Source organism: Jaculus jaculus, chromosome 10 (assembly GCF_020740685.1).
Source record: "Jaculus jaculus isolate mJacJac1 chromosome 10, mJacJac1.mat.Y.cur, whole genome shotgun sequence".
NCBI lineage: Eukaryota > Metazoa > Chordata > Mammalia > Rodentia > Dipodidae > Jaculus > Jaculus jaculus.
Window position 1 is genome coordinate 37,632,952 of NC_059111.1, and position 23,237 is coordinate 37,656,188.

The 23,237-nt window shown below is 37.3% G+C and overlaps 1 protein-coding gene across 1 annotated transcript in view; it reads right to left on the reverse strand.

The window, feature by feature from the left end:
* Window positions 1–925: 925 nt before the first annotated feature.
* Window positions 926–23,237, reverse strand: part of Myo6 (myosin VI) — a 235,266-nt gene continuing 212,954 nt past the window's right edge. Inside the window, exons 28-36 of the mRNA XM_045160127.1 lie at window positions 21,755–21,915; window positions 20,374–20,400; window positions 19,966–19,995; window positions 16,631–16,669; window positions 12,142–12,245; window positions 10,267–10,398; window positions 6,874–6,900; window positions 3,487–3,705; window positions 926–2,684 (exon numbers count right to left, since the gene is read on the reverse strand). Of these exons, the coding sequence (XP_045016062.1) occupies window positions 2,485–2,684; window positions 3,487–3,705; window positions 6,874–6,900; window positions 10,267–10,398; window positions 12,142–12,245; window positions 16,631–16,669; window positions 19,966–19,995; window positions 20,374–20,400; window positions 21,755–21,915 (939 nt within the window). The 3' untranslated portion in view covers window positions 926–2,484. The remainder of the gene's footprint in view (window positions 2,685–3,486; window positions 3,706–6,873; window positions 6,901–10,266; window positions 10,399–12,141; window positions 12,246–16,630; window positions 16,670–19,965; window positions 19,996–20,373; window positions 20,401–21,754; window positions 21,916–23,237) is intronic.

Here is a 23,237-nt window from a genome sequence, read left to right on the forward strand (position 1 = left end):
ACTAATTACTTCCTTCTGCTGGGAAGATGTGATGCCCAATGGGCTTCCTGCTCCTGCCATGCTCTTGCCACTGTGATGAAACTTCTCAAAACTGTAAGCTGGAAATAAATGCTTGCTTCCATAAATTGCCTCTAGTCAGGTGTTTTGTCCCAGCAACAGGAAGATAACTGCTGTAGTAGGCTATGGAGTTAGACCCTGTCATCATGAAAGCCCAACAAGAGGCACAGCAGAATGCCAATGTTCGTGTGCCACATTTCAACTGAAATGGCTGATTAAAAAACTTTGGATGCATCTTAGTTTCCACATAGTGGTTGTGGGTATGACTATGAACATGGCAGAGTAGCATATCAACATCTTTAACACCTTTTCTACTGTGTCTCCTAAGCCAATGGCAGGGCCCTGAGATCCTCCTGTGGGGGATCATCTGTGCATGCACACCCACTACATGAAGGGCCTCTAAGCCTGCCTGAATTGGTGCAGTTCTCCTGGTAGATTATTAACTCACAACTGTTTTCAACAGAGAAATTCTAGGATAGCTGGGTGACACAATTAGGGGAAAATGGCTTAAGATGAACTATAACTGTATTAACTGTCAAAGTCAAAACCCCAGAAGACTAGGTTAACTATAATTGTATTAATGATTAAAGTCAAAACCCAGAAAATTTGCAGCAATGCTTTGCTACCACGTATTTCTTACATTCCCCCAAACACTGAGTTTTCTCATTATAATTTAACCTTTCTGATTAATTTTCTATTTGGTGCTTACTCATGTATCTAGAAGATATATAACATGACTTCAGAGTCAGAACTAAATAGACAAGTCATTAAAAATCGACTTGGTTGCTAAATTGTTTCAAGAACTGTGTTCATTACTGATTAGGAAATAGAGCTTACTCACTGTCTACACAATTGAAGGCAAAAGATGGAAGAGAAAGAGTAGGTCATTTATTTCAGTCACCTCCTGTCACCAATCACAGAACCAAATGACCCAACAGTGGGTAAACTGAAGCAGTGACCAACCTTCAAAAGATAATCACATTTACATTCTCAGTGAATAACACAGACAGGGTCACTTTGTTTCAACAAAAGGCAATCATTTGCACAGTATCATAATAAATAAATATTTCTGTACTGAGACATCAGAAGAGAAGCGATTCTGAAAATAGTGCTTGTGGCTTCTAAACATTAATCTCATCATCTAAGGGATATTTTCCAAACTGAAGTATTTTACTAGAAAAAAAATGAAATTTCATTTCAAAGACTGGGGTGTTTAAAAACAGAAACAAAAGTGCAGAGATCATTTTACTTTCTGTTTTTATTCTAAAATACAAACAAAGACACCTTTGGATGTCAACATAACTCCTTAATGTATTTGTCTCTAAATTCCTAATATTACAGTTATAAATATTAGGTTTAAAACTGCTGACATCTAATCATGACTAGCAGCACACAGTTTTTTTAATCACCTGCAACATAAAACAATCAATCTCTAAGTACAGGACTTTTGAATTGTAAAGTTTATAAAACAGCTCTATAATTACCAAAGTCTCAAAGCCCCCTCCCACAAAAAACCATGATACCAAGAATGAAAAGGGTGAGAGATATCTGGAGCAGACCCCAGCAAAAATCATATAAAATAACCTGGACACGATTCTGACTCAAAAATTATCACTGAGATGAAACTGAAAGAATCCAGTGAAGCCACAGTGCCACCTGTTCACTGTCCCTTCTTACATGAAACAAGCTATGTCAAAACCTTCAGGCACTCACACTATCTGAATTTACGTTACTTAATCATGGAGGATGTAAGGATGCGCAGCTTGGGAGACAAGCACCCCAGACCTGTGTCAGGCCTGTCAGCACCTCACAATATGCTCAGCACACTAAGGCTCTTTCTAGACTCTAGACCCCAGGGACCTTGGTTTCCCTTGGGCTTAGGCACACTGCAAAGGAAGGGTAAGATTCATCTCGACAGATTTCTGAAAAGGTGCAAAAAAAAAAAAAATCATCAGTGCCTTGATCATTTTAAGTGCCTTAATTTTTGTGTGAAATTTAAGTTAAAATTCCATTATTCCAGTTATAAAGGTACTGTGTCATCATTAAAAATCAAGCACTTCGAAATTTTATATTAATTTTCTTTACATTGAGAACAAACATGATGAGCTTAATGCCAATGTGCAAAGAATGAGGATCTGTCCAAATGTAACAAACATCAGAATAATGAGACATTTAAGAGCTTCCGCTTTACACAGGAATATTATTTCTAGGTCTCAAATTCACTATCACAACAATTAAGTTGAAACAAGTTAACAAAAAGCCATGATTAATAAACCTGTTCACTTTATGAAAGAAATTCTAACATGAGCAATGAAAAGTTAGATGTTTTGTGCATACTCCCTATCTGGTACCAAGGCCAGGACTCAATGTAAAGCTACATGGTGTGCAAGGCCAGAACCCGCTGTGAGGCTGGCTAGTGTGCAAGCTCTACTTTAAAAGACTCTGCAGCATGGCTGTGGCATATGTAGGCCGAGCTTGTCTGCTCTCTATTGCATTCTGAAGGTACTGGATGCCTCCACAGCGTTCCCAGATCTCTTCAAATTGTCTTGGCAGAATCTCAGCACCCCGCTTCCGAGTGAGGCCCGTCTCCTCAAGATTCAGCTCGCACATCTCCATATCATCCTTACCTGCAGGCAGGAGACATGAAATCTACAATCTTTTTTTTTTTTTTTTTCCAGGTAGGGTCTTGCTCTAGCCCAGGCTGACCTGGACTTCACTATGTAGTCTCAGGATGGCCTCAAACTCAGGGTGGCGGTCCTCCTACCTCTCCCTCCCAGGTGCTGGGATTAAAGGTGTGCACCACCATCCCCAGCTATGAAAACTACTTTTTATGAGCTATTTTTGTAAGATTTATCCTGAAATACCTATCAGTTCTCATACATTTGAGAAATTTTTATGAAATATTTTTTATTTATTTACCTATTTGAGAAAGAAATAGAAAAAGGCAGATGAGAGAGAGAGAGAGAGAGAGAACAGGCACACCAGGGCCTCTAGGAGCTGCAAATGAACTCTAGATGCATATACCACTCTGTACATCTGGCTTACATAGGTACTGGGGAATCAAACCTGGGTCCTTAGGCTTTGCAGGCAAGTGCCTTAACCACTAAGCCATCTATACAGCCCCATTTGAGAACTTTTTTTCTCTAAGATAAAAATCTGAGCCGGGCGTGGTGGCGCACGCCTTTAATCCCAGCACTCGGGAGGCAGGGGTAGGAGGATCACCGTGAGTTCGAGGCCACCCTGAGACTCCATAGTGAATTACAGGTCAGCCTGAGCTAGAGTGAGACCCTACCTCGAAAAACCAAAAAAAAAAAAAAAACAAAAAACTGCTTAGATTCTTCAGACACAACTTATATTGACTCTGCAGTATGGACCCTTGCAACATTTATAAATACCACAACTAAACAAAGTCCTGTGAATCATACCCACCAGCTACAAGAAGGATGGGTGGCTTGTCAGGATGGAGTTCCATTTGCCGGGCAATCCATGGTCCATCAAAATGGGCATACCACCAGCCTTTCTTCTTGCTCTGTGGGTCTTTGTATTGGTCCGCGGGGCGGATGAACGGGATGCGGAAGAAGCGCTGCTGCCGGTTCACCTCGATCTCCTGCTGCCGGGCTGGCAACTGAGCTGAGGGATTCTGCTGGGCTGGTACACAGAACAGGCCAAGTCACACCAGCAGCTCAGGGGGAAGCAGCGTTTATTTCTAAAACGTACCAACCATTTAAAAAAGGGAGATGAGCCGGGCACAGTAGCACACGCCTTTAATCCCAGCACTGGAGAGGCAGAGGTAGGAGGACCGCTGTGAGTTCAAGCCATCCTGAAACTACATAGTGAATTCCAGGTCAGCCTGGGCTGGAGTGAGACCCTACCTCGAAAAAAAAAAAAAAAAAGGAAAAAGGAAAAAGGAAAAAGGAGGGGGCAGACAAGGAAGAAGCAACAGTACCTAATAGTAATATTAAAATGTATATTAGCTGCCTATAAGTGAATACAATTCATAGTGTGATTTCTTAGACCTAACTGTCCTTGTCTTGCATACCAAGGACATAACACACACACATACACACACTGCCGCCGCAGCCACCATCACCACCACCATCACCACCGCCACCGCCGCCACCACCAGAGACAACCAATTCTCAAATATGACCTGGGTTGGAGAGATGGCTTAGCAGTTAAGCGCTTGCCTATGAAGCCTAAGGACCCGGATTTGAGGCTCGATTCCCCAGGACCCACGTTAGCCAGATGCACCAGGGGGCGCAGCCTCTGGAGTTCGTCTGCAGTGGCTGGAGGCCCTGGCATGCTCATTCTTCCTCTCTCTCTCTGTTCCTCTCAAGTAACTAAATAAACAAAGGGCTGGAGAGATGGCTTAGCGGTTAAGCACTTGCCTGTGAAGCCTAAGGACCCTGGTTCGAGGCTTGATTCCCCAGGACCCACGTTAGCCAGATGCACAAGGGGGCACAGGCGTTTGGAGTTGTTTGCAGTGGCTGGAGGCCATTCTCTCTCTCTCTGCTTCTTTCTCTCTCTGTGTCACTCATAAATAAATAAATAAATAAATAAATAAATAAATAAATAAATAAATGGCTGTTATCAGTATGGTAAAGTAAGCCCACATAGCCAGAAGGCAATCTAGTACTATTTACCAGATTTATGGTTTTTTTCTACATAGATTTCAAATGAAAGTTATATAATAACTTATTGAATTATTCATAATAAAACAAAATAAATCTCCCTCAAAAAGTGAAATACATACGACCTTTTTCTCTTTAAACTAATTGATGGTGGGGGTTTTCAGAAGGCCAAGATACCATAACCATAGATAAAAATAATATTAGAGAAACCAACAAAAAAATCCACCTATAACAATAAGCATGAACATTCCCTCAGAGATTTACTTACTTTTTAATTAGATTTCTCTTGGAGGGAAACCCACTGAAATAAGTGGAAACAATCTCATATTTGGATCTTCTTCCCAATAGAAAAAGGAAATCCTTCCGTTTCTGCTAGTACTACCTTGCTCAATTTTCCTTAATGAATAATTACATTTTTACTTTATATGAAAGTGTAAATATTTTCCTTGGACAATGACTTTCTAGACTCAGCATCACAATTTTGCTTAGTACACTCAATTTATATTCATAACTTTAAAAGTATTTGAAATTTGATATTTAACATGAAACAAAGCATATCAACTAAAACTGCCACACAACAATCTAGAACAGCCCATGGCTTTGTATGAGCTTGAAAACACAAAAAGTGTGAAAGAGTCTATATTTTACACCAAGAAACAGCAAAAGGTTATAGAAAGCTGACAATTTATTGCACATTAGAGAAAGCAAAAAACACCTTAACAAGCTATATTTATGCCTCTGCAAGAATGAGAAGCCAGTTTTGTTCGTAACTTTAAAACCCACATGACCATCAGCATATTTGTTGGATGGACTTATTCTTTGGTTCTTGTTCCCCCAATTACCATGAAGCTCAGTATCTATACAAAAAGTTCTAAGCTAACCTATCCTACTGAAAATATATGGATTCATCACTAAACACTTTGAAATGACTAAAAAAATCCTCAGTGTAGTGAATTATAATTTAGTCTTCAGCTGATCAGAAATCACTAGGACATTAAGAGTCATTCATTTAACTAAATTTCTGTTCTCTTCTAAAATAAGTATTTTGGAATTTATCATACTGAGTAATTTTTTTTAAAAAAAAGGTCTTTGATAGTCTCTTCATTAATAGGAGAACTGAAAATTTGTTGCAAAGAGTTAAAAAACTTCCAGAAAAGTTTTGTAAAAATCAAATATTGAAAGCTCATCTTCTAAACAACTTTCTTTTGCCTACCTGCATCGTCTTAAAACATGTGAAAATAAATTTCAGTGTTTGGGAAGCTGAAGCAGGAAGATTGAGTATTTAAGACCAATCTGGGCTATGTAGCAAGACTCTGTCTCAACACCAAAAATTATAAATTATAAGAAGCACTTAAGATACGCCCAAGCAGTTGGCAGATGAATATGATACTACATCTAAATCATTACTGCCCAACTGATTCTAGAAATTTATTATCCACTAAAGTAACAAAGCTTTTAACTGACAGAAGAATGTGCATCATAGAAAGTTATGACGTTGGGCTGGAGAGGTGGCTTCATGGTTAAGGCACTTGCCTGTGAATCCTAAGGACCCAGGCTCAATTCCCCAGGACCCACATAAGCCAGATGCACAAGGTGGCACATGCTTCTGGAATTTGTTTGTAGTGGCTAGAGGCCCTATCACACCCATTTTCTCTTTCTCTCTCTCTCTCTCTAATAAATAAACAAAAAAATTAAGGAAGTTATGACCTTGTACAATTTTCTTCCTCTTCCCACTGACTGCAATACTGGCAGAACTTCTGCATGTTACCATACAAAACTCAAATCTCTACAGACAGAAATACAAGTACCACCACAATGTTTGAGAACACAGTGTTTGAAACCAGCACCTACAAGTTAGTCTTTCTTCTAAAAGATCAGCTAGTAGATTAAGAGAGAGTTTTGCTACAGTAAGAATTGTATACACTCACAGTTCCAAATGTTATATTTAAATGCAAGTAATTTGATAAAGTGACAGCATAATTAGATTTTTGTTCTGTATATATATTTTGGATATATATCATCTCAAGTTAAAATATATTTTAATACAGACAAACTTTCTAAAGACTGTATTACAATTCCACTGGAAATGGTAGCAAAACAATGTCTAATAGAAGTTAGTACTTTTTAAAGTATTTTAGCCCATATTCCAGTTAGCTCAGGAGTTACCATCCATTGATTGACTTACGTGAACTGTTCAAAAATGGTGCAAAATCTGTGAACAAACATTTTATATTGAAGATAAAAAGGCCAAGACTGCTAAATGAGTATTTTTCTAACTTATATATCTATCTCAACTGAGGTGGTGACTAACATGTAAGTCCTCTACCCCTACGCTAAGTACTCCCAGAGTTACCTACAAAGGGAGAAAGGGAAGGAGGGAGCTGAACACTACTTTGATTCATTATGTTTTAGGAAATTTGGATTGAGGCACAGGTGAAAAGAACCAACATTCATTTATAATATGGCCCAATGTGATACCCTAGCCAATGACATTAAACACCTCACCTTTCTCAGATACTCAATGTTTTAATGTCTTCAAATTTCCTAAATCATAGACAAATGTCATGTTTAGTTTAAGAACTTGAAATAAAGCTACTTCCAAAATCACAAATTTAAGCAGTAAGAAAGATCCAGGGAGTAGTTTGTCACTACCCTAAAAATGACTTCTGAAGACCTCTTTCTGCAAAAGGTGAGAGCATGCAGTATGTCATTCACACAGCCCAGCAATGCGGCTGAGGCTTCATACTCATTATCGTAGGAATTTACCACTCTGTCACACTTGCAGCCTATTTCTCTTTCTATTAATCATGAATTGTTATCATTTATGTTCTCTAAATGTAAAACCTACACAACCATTCCTCTAAGTACAGACTGTCTCCACTGAACATGAAGCCACCTTGTGCCTTTCAACATTCCTTTTGATCAAGTTCCTATGTCAGACTGAATTTTACGTGAGAAAATCATACAAAGTAAGGTAAATACTTTTCAGAGGTTAGAAAATGGGTTATCATCAAATTATCTGAAAGCTAAATATGTGTCTATTGCATTTATATAAAATTCTTAAATTTATTCATATACAGGATGTTAGAAATTTTCCTAATCTGTTACTCTCTCAAAAAGCAGAAACAGTACTTGAACCATCAAGATCACAAATAATTTACACATTTGTGAAAAACTACATAAATAAGGAATCAAAGTTTGTTTTAAAAAAATGTGACTCATTTGTATAGCCATACATCTGCATTATACTGGCTGAGATGTATACATTCTGCAAGAGAATATGATGAAAGTCTGTCAGGCTAAAGGAAACCATTACATTTATAGCTATGAAAATTACAGCTAAAGAGAAAAACTCATTGCCTTTTTTTTTTAAGTGACGTGTAACAGAAACTTAACACCCATAGCCACAGAATCACGCTGTCATCTCCCATCCCCAAGGAAACGGGAGGAAGTGAGTGGCCTCCAGCCCGATCCCAGCTCTCTCCCCTGTTGCTGTGCTGTCTGCTGAAGGCCACCCTTGAGCAGTCACTTGCACGAGCATCGCCCTTATTAACATTACTGCCCTCAAGCAACTCTTTGAAGCAACTAAAAAGTGCTGAAGCCCTGACATTTAACTGACTTTACTCTAATGGTATTTTTATTTACTTTGAGAGAAAGTATGGAAGAAAAAAATGCAAGGACTTTTTGTTTAAGTAAACTTGAGCTATGTGTTTCTCAATCACACTGTAAGTATTGAGAACAATATCCTTAAAAAAAAAAAAAGACTTGCCTGTTGTCCCCTCGATAGTAACTTGAATTAAAATGTAACAACATAAAGATAGGAATTTGACAAATTAAATACACTCACTGTTTTAAAAACTGAAAACTTAATTCATATATCACAAGCATTACAAATTGGTATTAAAGGTGGTGCTGCACCTAGCAGGCTAGCCTCCTCTGCTCTCCTGTGTCAGGTGTGCATCTGGCCTTCTGTATAACAAGACTTCAGTCAAAAGTAACATTTATCAACTCGAATTTTCACAGCATCATAAAATAATGTTCAAAGTAAACCTTCTTTAACAGAAGAATCAGAGTAGCAGTAAAGAATACGTGATCCAATTCTTTCCTTTTCTAGGTTGTAATGCAACTCTAGGAGGAATTAGAAGGAATGTAAGAAGGGCCAGGTGTGGTGGTATACACATTTAATCCCAGCACTTGGGAGGCAGAGATAGGAGAAACGCCGTGAGTTTGAGGCCACCCTGAGACTATTCCAAGTCAGCCTAGGCTAAAGCAAGACTCTACCTCAAAAAAACAAAAACCAAATAAATAACTAATAAAATAAAAATAAGAATCTAAGAAGGAGAGATGGTTTAGTAGCTAAGGTGCTTGCCTGCAAAGCCTAAGGACCCCTGCTCAACTCTCCAGATCCCACATAAGCCAGATGCACAAAGGTGAAGCAAGCACAAGGTCATACATGCCTACTAGGTGGCACAAGTGTCTGGAGTTCGATTGAAGTGGCTGAGGTCCTGGCATGCCACTTCTCATTCCCCCCCCTCCCTTTCTCCCCCCCCCCCCCTCTCTCTCTCTCTCTCTCTCTCTCTCAAATAAATAAATAAATGTAAGAAAGGCTGGAGAGATGACTTAACAGTTAAGACACTTGCCTGCTAAGCCTAAGGAATTATGTTCAACTCTCCAGGTCCCACATAAGCCAGATGCACAATGATGCAAGAGCACAAGGTCACACATGCACTCAAGGGGATGCATGTGTCTGGAGTTCAATTGCAGTGGCTAAAGGCCCTGACACAACACTTTCTTCCTCCTCTCACATTAAAAAAAAAAAAAAAAAGGCTAAGCCAGGTGTGGTGGTGCATCCCAGCACTTGGTAGGCAAAGGAAGGAGGATTGCTGTGAGTTCAAGGACACCCTGAGACTACATAGTGAATTCCAGGTCAGCCTGGGCCAGAGTGAGACCCTACCTCAAAAAAAAAAAAAAAAAAAAAAAAGCTAGTCTCTTGGGTTTGCCTCAAAAAGAAAGATGTAATAATACTAGGAAAATACTCTAAAAATTTGAGCTGATTAAACTCAAAATAGGAAAAATGTAGAAAGTAAGAAATCCTGTTGATTGGTATACTGAATTTCATATGTAAAACTCATTTAACATGCAGAGTGAAATATTCATAGCAATGTTTACATTTTCACGTTACATTTGTTTGTTTGGTTTGTTGGTTGGTTTTTGGGGTTTTTTGCAATTCTGAAGATGGTGCATGCTATACAATCATTCTATCCAGAATATTTTCAGCCCTCCAATAGTAATCTTGATGTATGCATGTGTTTATGTGTGGAAACTATGTATGCAAACAGTATATCACAACCTCATCAAGACAATCCTTGCCTTTAAAACTTAACAAGGAAATTCAATGTACCTTGACAAATCTGACTTCAAAGGCATATTCAATAGATACAATGCTACATAAGACAGGGAATCCTGGTTGCATCAGGTTCATGGTAAGACAACCATTTTACCCAAATGTCCTCTCTGTACTTGCATGATAATGGATACATTTACTTGGGAACATTCAAAAGTACAGATTTGTTTTTACCATAATCAGTAACAGACTTGGGCGCACGCTGCTCTGTCTCTGTGTTTCTCTTCTTGTTCTTAGACTTCCACGCATGGTACACTTTGAGCCTCCTGTGGAACTCTTCTCTGCATGCTGCCAGGAGCTCAATATCTATTGAGGACATAGAAAGAGTCAAAGCAATTCACACTTTTAAAAAATATTTTATTATTTAGTTATTTGACAGAGAAAGAGGGAGAGGGAGAGAGAAAGAGAGAATGGATACACCAGGGCCCCTAGCCACATGGCTAACGTGGGTCCTGGGGAATCAAACCAGGGTCCTTTGGCTTTGCAGGCAAATGCCTTAACCACTAAGCCATCCCTCCAGCCCCACACTTTAATTTTTATTCGCCAAACATAGTATTCTTTGGAATAAGTTTCGAAATATATTTTTAACTAAATAGTATAAAAGGTTGAGCATTTTATATGTTCCACATTTACAGAGCATTTTCTAACATTATTACTATCTTATTTGCTCTACTCAAGAACCTTGGACTAAATAGGTCTACATATAAAGAAACTGAGTCAGAAATGTTAAAAATAGAATAAAAGTAAAGTTGCTCAAATGAGGGCAGAGTTTATACATTTTCCACATTTATAATTGTATGGATACACTTCAGGAAGAAGAAAAGAATGGAGTGAAAATTCTATCTAATAATGATGGTCCATTCCTGGTCCAAGTGTCCTGAAATCACATATCGTAGTTTAAACAAGACCTAACTGTGTAGTTCTCTAGAGACACACCTCACACAGCTATGCTGGAAGGAAGTAGCTTAAAAAGGAAAGACTGCATTGCTAATTCCAAAATACAAAATTTAAACATGCAGGTGTTTACTATCATGAATAAGTTAGAGGGGCCAGTAATTAACATAGCTCAAGCCATATATTTTTTAATTTTTTAAATTTTTATTTATTTAATAGAAAGCAACAGACAGACAGAGAGAGAAAGAGGTAGAGAAAGAGAATAGGCACTCCAGGGCCTCCAGCCACTGCAAACGAACTCCAGGTGCATGTGCCACCTTGTACATCTGGCTTACATGGGTCCTGGGGAATCAAGCCTCGAACAAGGGTCCTTAGGCTTCACAGGCAAGCGCTTAACCGCTAAATCATCTCTCCAGCCCTGCAAGCCACAACTTATATTTGTTCCTCTCTACCTAGGTAAGAAATAGACAAAATACGCCCCCAACGCATAGGGACCATTGTGCAAGAGGTGGTAGAAACAATCTAAGAGCCAAAAGAAGGGGAAGAGTTCTTTGCAATACTGTCTTCCAGACATAATGTGGCTGTGGTATTCATGACCTCATAGTGGCTGATGCTACCCACATAAAATCTGCGTAACAGGAGGGGAAAAAATAATGATAGGGCTGAGGGCTCAGTAGTCAGTAGCTTGCAAAAGTTGCTGGCTTTTTTTTTCCTCAGTACCCACATACAGCCAGATGTACAAAGTGGTGCATGCTTCTAGAGTTTATGCAGCAGCAAGAGGCCCTGTTGCACCTAGATTCTCATGATAATATCAAAATAGAAGAGAAAACAATTGGAAAGAAGAAAGTATTCAGTAGAGGGGGAATTCAGAAGGGGGGAAAGGACAGCAATGGGAGGAGATTATGATCATGGTGTATTCTCTATATATTATACAGAGACTGTCAATAAAAGTTAAAAGAAATGATTTAATAAGCACATCTTTCTCTTAGCCCTATAAATAAAGTCATTCTCTCAAAGGAACAAAGAATAAGAAAGACTGTATTAAGGAAGTGTACATGTGACATACATATATAGAGGTTATAATGGACATAATCACCACAACCTCCATATGCGTTGGCCATCAGAATGGGCCTTATTTTCACCCTCTACACTTACCACAAGAAGTATTGATGGTGTCACGCAGTTCTGCATATTTCCATTTACTAAGATCATGCTTCTTGGAACCAGCAGCTGCCTTGGTGGCCAGTACAGCAGGGCCTCTGCAATTAGCACAATTTAACATTTGAAATAGAAACATACTGGCTAAAGAGCCAAGAAAATATACCTAAGTGTGAATGCTAGAAATAACTAGAAAACCACATAATAATTTTTGTATCTTGGGCAGTAAGAGTAAGAATGGTGCACTCAGGAATGCAGCTCTGTGGTACAGCACTAGCCCAGCACACATAACACCCAGACTTCCATCCTCAGCACTGGGAAAAGAAAGCCAGCATACTAAAAGATGGCCAGGTAAGTAAAATTTCTTGCATGCCACTATGCACATTGGTATTTGTGTGTATGTTTGTGTAAGGGTGTGCATGTGTGCTTGTTTTTGAGACAGGTGCTCACCAATGCCCTGGAACTTAACCAATGAGGCTAGACTAGCTGTCCAGCAAGCCAGGGATTCTCTTGTTTCTGCCTCCCCAGCACTAGGATTTCAGGCATGCACCACAACACTCAGTGGTTTTACTTGAGTTCTGGTGATAGAACTCAGTTCTTCATGCTTGAGAGGTAAGCACTTTACTAACTAAGCTTCTCATCAGCTCCATTCCCCCCACTTTAAGTTTTACATCAGAATTTCTGTATCCAATATTTATCTTATTTATTTATTTGTAAGCAGAGAGAAATAGAAGAGAAATAGACAGAGAGAACAGGCATACCAGGACCTCCAGCTGCTGCAAAGGAACTCTATACACATGTGCCACTTGGGCATCTGACTTATGTGGGTACCGGGGAAGTGAACCAGGGTCATTAGGCTTTGCAGGCAAGCACCTTCAATGCTGAGCCATTTCTCCAACCCACAGCTTGATATTTTAATCCATCTACTTCCCCATAATTTAACTTAAATGCTCCTATTAAAGGATATGTGAACATCCAAGATTTTTAAAATACATTTATATTTACATCTATTTCTCAGAATAAAAAAAAAATTCCACAGACTTGGAAAGATCTTTAGTAGCACATTAATGGTTTGTTTATGTATGAGCCACACAATAGAGTCACATGTAAGACTACTGAAAGCTATAAATGATGCAGCTCCATTCATAGCCACTGGCTCAGAACCCCCTTGAGCATCTGCCTGTTTACAGAATCCACAGGTGAAAGGCCAAACTTCAGCCTACTGCATCAATCAATAAAAACAGGACATAGAATGCAGGGTCTACACTCAGAAAAGTTCAATAAGCAGACCAAGCTACCTTAAGTAAGTTATAATATGAAAACTAACATATTGTAAGAAGCGGGTTTAAAGCTGGGTGTGGTAGAACCTGATCAGTGCATTCATGAGCCCACAGTGACTACTAATAACCCCACTGAGGAGGGCTTCAGTAGAATGGGGGCAGGGAAGAGGAGACATGTGTATAATCTGATGGAAATATTACCAATCTGCAATATGTTCATATATGAAAGTTCTCAAAAAAAAAAAAGCTGAGAGTTGGTGGCTACACACATATAATCCCAGCAATCAAGAGGTTGAGGTAGGATCATCATGAGTTTGAGGCAAGCTTGAACTACAGAGTGAGTTCCAGGTAAGCCTGGGCTACAGCAAGACCCTAGGTCAGAGGGGGGGGGGGGAAGCCAAGAGGGTTTAGGTCATAAAGAAGACAACAAAAGACTTCAAAGGCACAAGGTCAGGTCTTACCCTATTTAGGGGGAACATTTGCTTGAGGAAAGAGGTAAGAAAAAATCTAAAGTACTAAGTACTGTAAAATGGAGAAATACAGGCTGGAAAGATGGCTTAGTGGTTAAAGCACATGTCTGCGAAGCCTAAGGATCCAGGTTTGATTCTTCAGGTCCCACGTAAGACAGATGCACATGGTAGCACATGCATCTGGAGTTCATTTGCAGTGGCTGGAGACCCTGGCATGTCCATTCTCAATCTCTCTCCCTCCCTCTATCTGTTTCTAATAAATAAAAATAAAAATAAATATTAAAAAATAAAAGGAAAAAATGGAGAAATTCAACTTTTTGTACTAGTGTTACAGAGTCCCTTGCCTCAATCTCCCATGCTGGGATTACAAAATGTGCTACCACTATGCCTTTTAACCAGGTTTTTCTTTATCTTTTTTTTCTTTAAGATCATTAAGTAGAAATATGTGAACAAATTTTTTGTAATAATCATTATTTCTCAGAAAATTACTATTCTATATCCATGGTAGGCAGTTAGAATCAAGCTGAAAGACAGTATTTTAAGCTCAATGTAACATAAAAAGAGTTTAAATGTATAAGATTTTAAGACATGAGGATTTGGAAGACAACTCAGTCAGGAAAGTACTTGACTTGCAACCAAAATTTAAGCTCAATCCACAAAACCCCCATTAAAAAAAAAAAAAAAAAAAAACCATCAGGTATGGTGTGCATACTTGTAATCCCAGTGGAGACAGGTAGATCTCTGGGATTCTCTAACCAGCCTGTCTAGCCTAACTGGCAAGTTCCAAGCCCGTGAGAGACCCTAACTCAAAAAAAAAAAAAAGGCAGGCAGTACAGTAGTGCCTGAAGCACAACACCTAAGGCTGTGCTCTGGCTCTGGCCTTCTTATGGACGAGCACAGATGGGCATGGACACCTTCACCCAGATGTTATTTGTGTGTACACACACTTATGAAACAGGAAAATAAGATAGTACATTATTAAAATAAATAAATACAATGAACTAAAACACTGCTTCTCAGGTATCACACAAGTAAATTCTTCCTTACCATCTTCTACTTAGAAAATACTTCCTCTTATAGAAGATAGTCAAGGAATGCTACCTGAAAATTACCATGGATTTTTCCATCATTTTACATTTTGAAAGGTAACAGCAATCCTGGCAAATGGCCAAATTAGACAATTTATGTGATTAACATTACTGAAAAATGATTCATGAATCATACCACTTTATTCTTGAGGCAAAATAAATGACTTTTTTATGTTAAGCTAAAAATGAAATAAATAAGCTATCTTTGCCTCTTTAAGAGACCTATGTATGTATCTCATAGACTAAAAATAGCATCTTCAATAACTACTTAAAATTTTTCATCCATAAGGAAGAGTGAAGTATATCATCTGCAGGAAAAATGGATGTAACTGGACAGAACTATAGTAAAAGAATTAAACTAGTCTCAGAGAGAGAATATTGCACCCTTTTTCCTCATATGTGGTTCTTAGATTTTATACAGATAGATAAAATAATGTATGTACATATGGCAGGACAAAAAAGTAAACTGTCTAAAGGAACAAAAGGGCTAATGAGGTTGGAGTGGAGAAAGAGAAGAGAGTAAAGGGAGAATGTGCTCAGTCAGGTACAATAAGTATGTACTTGTCTGAAAATGTCCTTATGAAGCGCACTTCCATGAATACGTCATGAAGAGGAGCTGGGACCCTGACTACTCTTTGAAGTTATGCTTTAACATTTACTCATAAGCTCTTCTGCAGCTGAGCACAACAATCTGATTTATCTTCTGATTCTTCCTTTTGAAAGAGAAAGTAAATTTACATAATATGCAGTAGCCTCAGAGATAATCACAATATACATGACACCAAAACATGCATAAGGTGTATTTTGACACTTGAAAGTAATAGAGTTCAAATTATTATTACTTAAAATATGATTTTGTTAGAACTAGCTTCTCATTTGTATTACTTCAAACAAAAATATACCTGCTGAAAAATATATTTGGTGTCAAAAGTAACAAATGAACATGCTGCATGTAAGCACCCTCATCTCTGAAGTTACTGAAATAGTAAAATTTTAAAGGTAAAAAATCTATTTATAAACTTACTAGAAATACAATCGTGTAAGAAATATATCAAAGTAGTAACAAAACTGACTTAATTTTTAAAAATATATTAATTTAGTAATTTTAATTAACTTTTATGACAAAGTATTATTGGTTCACATTAACTTATAAAGGTAATGGGTTAGATCCTTCTGGGAAGCTATAATCTCTGGAAACTCAATGTACCAGTGTTTTTTTTTAAAACTGTTATTTCTGTTTACTTCTTCAGCTAGGAACAATGGTTCCCAAGCTAGGATCAGTACTCCCTGCCTCTAGGAGGGACTTCAAAATAGTCACTTTGTCAGGATAAGGGAAAGGATTCTCCCACTGAGGCTAACAGCTGGTAGGATCCAGTGATAAACCCAACTGAAACACCAAGAAGGAGTTGCTCCATCAAATATGCCAATTGTATCCTCACTGAGAAACATCAGTGCAGAGGAATAAATATTGCTCACTGTCTCTTCTGCATTGGGATGGGGTAAAGAGGAAGTGCTGTTATATAGAAATATTTTACATGAAAACAGTGGCCAGATTCTATATACCAGATTCTAGTGCAAATAATCAAAAGTAATTTTAAAATGTGATTTTTGTAGTAAAAACTTATTTCTGTAAATACAATGCACTGACCTACTCAAAATTTCTGACATTTCTTTGGCCATTTGTTCCCTATAAGAAAAATTATAACATAGCACAGTTATATACAAGACACACCACATAAACTGCTCAAAAGATCAGAATGTATAATTAAATTTTAATATGATTATCAATACATTAAACATTCACACTTATTTTACTTTATAAAAGTCTATGGTATACTTTTGAAAAATATAGCCATGAAAACTGGTAAAAAAAAATTTATTATTTTGATTATTTATTGATTGATTGATTTGAAAGAGAAATAGATAGATAGACAGACAGACCGACTGACCGACGGACGACCTCCAAATGCATGTGCCACAATGTACATCTAGCTTATGTGGGTTCTGACAAATCAAACCTGGGTTCTTAGACTTCAAAGGCAAGTGCCTTCCTTAGCTGCTAAGCTATCTCTCCAGCCCTGGTAAATGTTTTTGTTTTAAGTTTGGTCAGACTGACTGCAGCACATCTCAATCTTTATGTAAGAACTTTCCTGTAAAATTTCATGAAAACTATTCTTCTGGATTTTTTATGGACATAATATTAATAACAAATTCTACATGTATGCAACAACCTTAGTAGGATATGGATGCTATATAAGGATTTCTGCACCTAAGATGCTTACAAATATTAGACAAGTTATAATGGTGGCAAACCAAACAGGTCTGTTTCAGTGTTAGAATTCAAATAAGAATTGAAAGATTCCAAATCAAAGTACAGTTTTTTAAAAGAAAATCAATAAAATCACTTGTTAAATGAGGGGCCTGAAGCATTCTGAAGTTGCAAGAAGTATTTCCAAAAGTCTTGTTTTTCTTTTATTACCCAGGAGATGATAACTTTCCTCAGTATTTGCTTAATGCTGAGAAATAAAATCAAAGTCTGGTATTCATCAACACATTATTGACATTATTGACTTCATTTCACTCCCTGCCCTTTAATCTTTTCCTTCAAAATTAATCATTTTCTCACTATTCCATTCCTTCAACTCTGGTAACCTCAAAAACTTTTAAATTGGGAAAAATCACAGGAATGTGAAGGCAGGGAAGTAAGATGGGTGTATTTGTTGCAGGACACAGTTGTTAAGATGCCCACAAATAGCTGTCCTAAGAGAGCAGGGTATACACAAGACCCTTATCATAGGAGGAAAAGATGACAACATCAAAATAAAAGAGAGACTGAGAAGGGGAGGAGATTCGATGGAGAGTGGAGTTTCAAAGGGGAATGTGGGGTCAGGGAGGGAATTACCATGGGATATTGTTTACAAGGATGAAGTTGTCAATTAAAAAAAAAAAAGTTTTAAAAAAAAAAAAAGAGAGAGAGAGATCAGGGTGTGTGCTCCTCTCCCTGGAATGCACACTGACTACAACTATGAATGGATTGGGTCTATACAGCAGAGGAATGTGATCCTTCAAAATACGAAAGAGAACCAGGCATGGTGGCACATGCCTTTAAGTCCAGCACTCAGGAGACAAAGATAGGAGAATTGCTATGAGTTCAAGTCCACCCTGAGATGACATAGTGAACTCCAGGTCAGCCTCAGCTAGAATAAGACCCTACCTCAAAAAAAAAAAAAAAAAAAAAAAAGGGCCGGGTCAGGAGGCAGAGGTAGCAGGATTGTCGTGAATTCAAGGCCACCCTGAGACTCCATAGTGAATTGCAGGTCAGCCTGGACTAGAGTGAGAACCCACCTTGAAAAAACAAATAAACAAAAAAACAACCTAAAGTCAAAGGACAAACCCCACAAAACAAGGTACACAAATGCAACCTAATAAAAATTACTTTTGTAATAATACACTGACAATCTCTTTAGACAACTACATTTTTAGAATTTGACTTTCAAACTCGATATAATTTTGAAAATATTATTTAATTCTATTGTCTTCCCCCCTCAGTTTTTGTCTGTTTTACCATCTTTCTTCTAAAATGTGCTCCACTTCTTTCCTCACAGCAGGCTTCAAGGGAGTCAGATTGCTTCTCAAAACTACTTACTGCTTGATCTGTGGGTCATATGGAAATACTTCTAAAGCCCATCACACAATGATGGCAACATCTGCTGACCCATTGGCACACTCGACCTCAAACCACGAGGAGCCTGACCCTCACCAATACTACACCAAATTTGCTGGACCACATTGTCTCCACAGTTAGGTGCTGTTTTTCTGATTGGACTAAACTTTTTGCAAATGCTCATGATTTCACCTTAGACACTGGCTGTTAGGCTTATTTCTACTAGCTCAAATGACAACTGTAGGATAGTTGTTCTACTATGGGAGGAAAAACAATCCCCCCCTTAGAAAGTTTCTCATTTTTCTTGGCACTGAGACAGTTGCAATGCTGTGAGTGCATTCCCCAACATCTGTTGAGCACAGAGTCAGGGATAGTCTGTCCAATGTAAACAAGGTTTTATGTAAAAATATGTTTTTGTATGGTTTTGATGCACAATTTTTCTACAGATAGAAATACTGTGTAACTGAGTGGAGATAGTACTTAGTTTTGTTTGGAACTTTATCAAGGATTATTGGTAATGGTTTGGCATTTGAGTTACTAAAACGACATTCCTATATAAATTTGCATTTGTAGTATAAGTTCAAGGTGATTCTATATATAAGCAAAAACATCTGATTACTCACTTGTGCCTTCTTTAGTAACTATGCACATGTACCTTTGCACTAAAATTAGTATTTTATTATGAATAATTATCCTCTTATTTTTCTTTATGTTTTTTGGAGAGTTCTATACATAGACTACATCATTTAAGAAATCCTTGCTTTTGGTAAGGCAGCCTGATACAATAGTGTACCAGTATGGTTGGCGTCTATACTGATGTTAAAATACACATTTTATAAATTTTACAAAATATTTTATACATGTATATACTTCATTATTTTTTCAAACACTACTAAAATCTCTTCTCTCCAAGGAAACTTAAAAAATGAAAACAGTACATATAAATTTTAGATCATGACCTATGTTAAATTTTAGAATTACCCATTACATGTTAAAAACTAATCATTTTATTTATTCTTATTAATTCCTCCATACTTTCTGCTATAATGAGGTATGGTAAGGGAGAATTTAAAACACATAAAAAGAATTTGTATTAAAGTGTAAACAAAGACAACATAAACAAAGAAACAAAATCATAAACTACAATGACGGGGCATCAAACATTTAACATTTTCCTTGGCAAGTAAAAGTGGAAAAATAATGACTTATCTGGTTTGCTTTTGATAAAAGGAAGTAATTTTAAATATACTTCAAGGAGGAAACTACTACTCAAAAGTATATACAACCCATCATTAAAAAGACAAGGGGAAACGACATACGGGGTCATTTTGGGTCTTGTTCCATCATTTCTGTAAAAAGAATATATTTTAGTTAATATCACTGTCATCTCCGAGTTGTAAAAATCTAAATTGAGTAAATTTGTCTTCGAATTACTCACTGATTTATAAAATTATCTTTAATATCTATAAGATCAGTTAGATTTTTGTGTATTTTTTAAATATTCATTGAAAGATAATAAAAATGTATTAAATTAAAAATTAAAAGCTAATGTATTTAGATTGGGAAATGCAGACCCTCATACACTGTGAGACTTACTGTTAATAGAAATTTGGGTACAATTTTACAATTTTGTGTAATTTGAAGTCATCAGTTAGCATTAGTATCATAAATGTAACTGGTTAAGATTATATTTTAAAACATATTACATATGTGTAAACAGTTCTTACTTAGAAGTTACAGGACAGGAATTCAAGCTAGAAAAGTAACTTAAAGTTGCTTATTATAGCACAATCTGTCTATATACCTACTATGTATGTTTTCTATACAATTAGCACCTTTTGCTTATGAAAAGTAACTTAAAACTGCTTATTAGAGAAGAACCTATCTTTACACACTCTGTATAAGCACTTTCTGGTACTAGTGTTAACACTTTTTGTTTGCACAAGCTCACTCATCACATACAGTTCAGACTGGAGAGCTTCTCAAAATCATCACTGGAAATATGTGTGAAGGCAAATGAGCTTCACCTTTGTCTCTAGCTGAAGAGAATCCAACCATTTTAACTTCATTTGCCTTCAAATTTGCACCCAGATTTTGGGTTGTTTTGTTTTTGCTTTATATAAGGAAATAGCTCCATCTAGTGGTTATAAGTAAATAACATATTGTCACACTTGTAAAGTTCTGAAAAGGTTACATATCTATGTGCCTCTCTATACACAGGTTTATATATGTATATATATATGTATGTATGTATGTATGTATATGTATATACACTCCTATACAAATTGGTTTTGCTTTTTTTACAGTGATTCTTTATATATTCTAAAATATTGCAGTGAAAAATATTAAATTTGCTACAACTTCCTGCAAAATATTAAGAATTTCCAATATTCTTTCACACTCCAATATAACATTTACACATAAATAGTAAATCTAGCTGGGAGTGGTAGCACACATCTTTAATCACTTGGGAGGCAGAGATATGAGGATCAATGTGAGTTTGAGGCCACCCTGAGGCTACATAGTAAGTTCTATGTCAGCCTGAGCTAGAGTGAGATCCTACCAAGAAAAACAAAACAAAAATTTAAAAATTAAATAAATAAACAAAAACTCATAAACCTAAGGAACCAAACATTTCAGTATGCCTGACTTTCCTTCTGGAAAGGGAGATCCACTCATTCTGCAGCACACGAGGTTGAACTGCTCCTCGTTCCAAGTGTAATGTAGTTTTTAAAATTTGTGTTAGGAAAATAAAGACTTATTAAATTGCTTAATAAAGTTTCTATGTCAGTGTTTAATGACAAGTACTTAGAGACTAGATGTGTACCTAACATACAATTTCAGAGTAAAAGCTGAGCTGTTTTTCTAACGGAATACCCAAGTAAATGAAATTTTAGTTTTTATTTTTCAATAATTTAATAGTTTGATTTAAAAACAACTGTTTCATTCGTTTGAATATGAAAGCCAATAACTTATTTTTAAATGATTTTACTTCAGCTATATGAGGCCCTAAGAAGTCTGATTTTTCCCCCGTGGCTTTTTTAAAAGGAAGTAAGAAACAGAGAGGAGAAGAAAGCCAAGGACAGGGTGAGACCCAGAACCCCATACCTGCGGAGTGCCAGGTCGCCCTGGGCCTCGTCACTGATGAGCTCTGACTCGCTCTGGACGATCCGCAGGGCTAGCTCCCTGTCCCTGCGCTCCTGCTCCAACACAGCCTGCTGCTGGGACTCCTCCTGGCGCTGCTTGGCCAGCTGCTCCTCCACCTCTGCCTGCCCAGTACAGAAAGCCACACATGACCAAGAGCTTCCCTTGTTGCGGAACACTCCAATTACTCCCTACAGTAAGAGAGAGCTTCATGACCCAGACAAGTTCTCTACTAAGTAGCATATATGGTTAAAACGCAAATCTTCCAGTCTCAGCTTTTTTCAGTATTTTTATTAAGTTTTGCTTTCCCAGAGCCAAAAGCAAGTAGACACTCAGCTCCACAGGCTCCATTCCACACTGATATCACAGTATGAGTATTCTGAATGTTAATACACACATCTGGACAGGAGATGGCAGCACTTTAAAGTGTTGGTCATACCTATAAGGCTGTATTCTGAAAGCCTGGACAAACTCCAATTCATCATCAATTTTGTTTTGTTTTGTTTTGTTTTGTTTTTCCAGGTAGGGTCTCTCTCTAGCCCAGACTGACCTGGAATTCACTATGTAGTCTCAGAGTGGCCTTGAACTCACGGCGATCCTCCTAACTCTGCCTTCCAAGTGCTGGGATTAAAGGTATGCACCACCACGCCCGGCTTCATCATCAATTATTTTTATACTTAGGACTTTTTGAAAACTGACAGTAAAGGTAATATCTTAATATATTACTGTTAATTTATTTCATTTAATATATTATTGTTGATATTATTAATACATTTTAGTACAGAATATATACTTTTATTTATTTATTTGACAGAGAAAGAGGGAGAGAGAGAGAGAGAGAGAGGGAGAGAGAGAGAAAGAAAGAAAGAAAGAAAGAAAGAAAGAAAGAAAGAAAGAAAGAAAGAAAGAAAGAAAGAGAAAATGGGCACGCTAGGACCTCCAGCCATGGCAAATGAACTCCAGATATGTGTGTCCCCTTGTGCACCTGGCTAACGTGGGCCCTAGGGAATAAAACCAGGTTAAGGCAAACACCTTAACCGCTAAGCCATCCCTCCAGTCCCAGAATAAATATATTAACATTGATTTAATATTCAGAATATCTGAAGCCTAACACCAGTATCTATAATGTTTAAAATAACATTTTAAAACATAAACTTATGTTTAAGTAAATGTTTAACTAACTTTCTCCTAGATAAAGTAATACTAGTATTAATTTAATTGGGGCTTGTTCTGAATGTTTTAACATGTGTTAAAACATTTAATACAATTATTATTTAATACAATTATAATTCATCCCCATGCTACAAAGAGAAACTGTGGCTGAAAGATACTCAACAATGTGTTTAATGACATAGTTCTGTCAGTGGCAAAGCCTAGATTTGAACCCACTTCCTGAGCTCCAAAGTCCCATACTCACTTCAGAAATTTTCACTGATCTATGCAATAA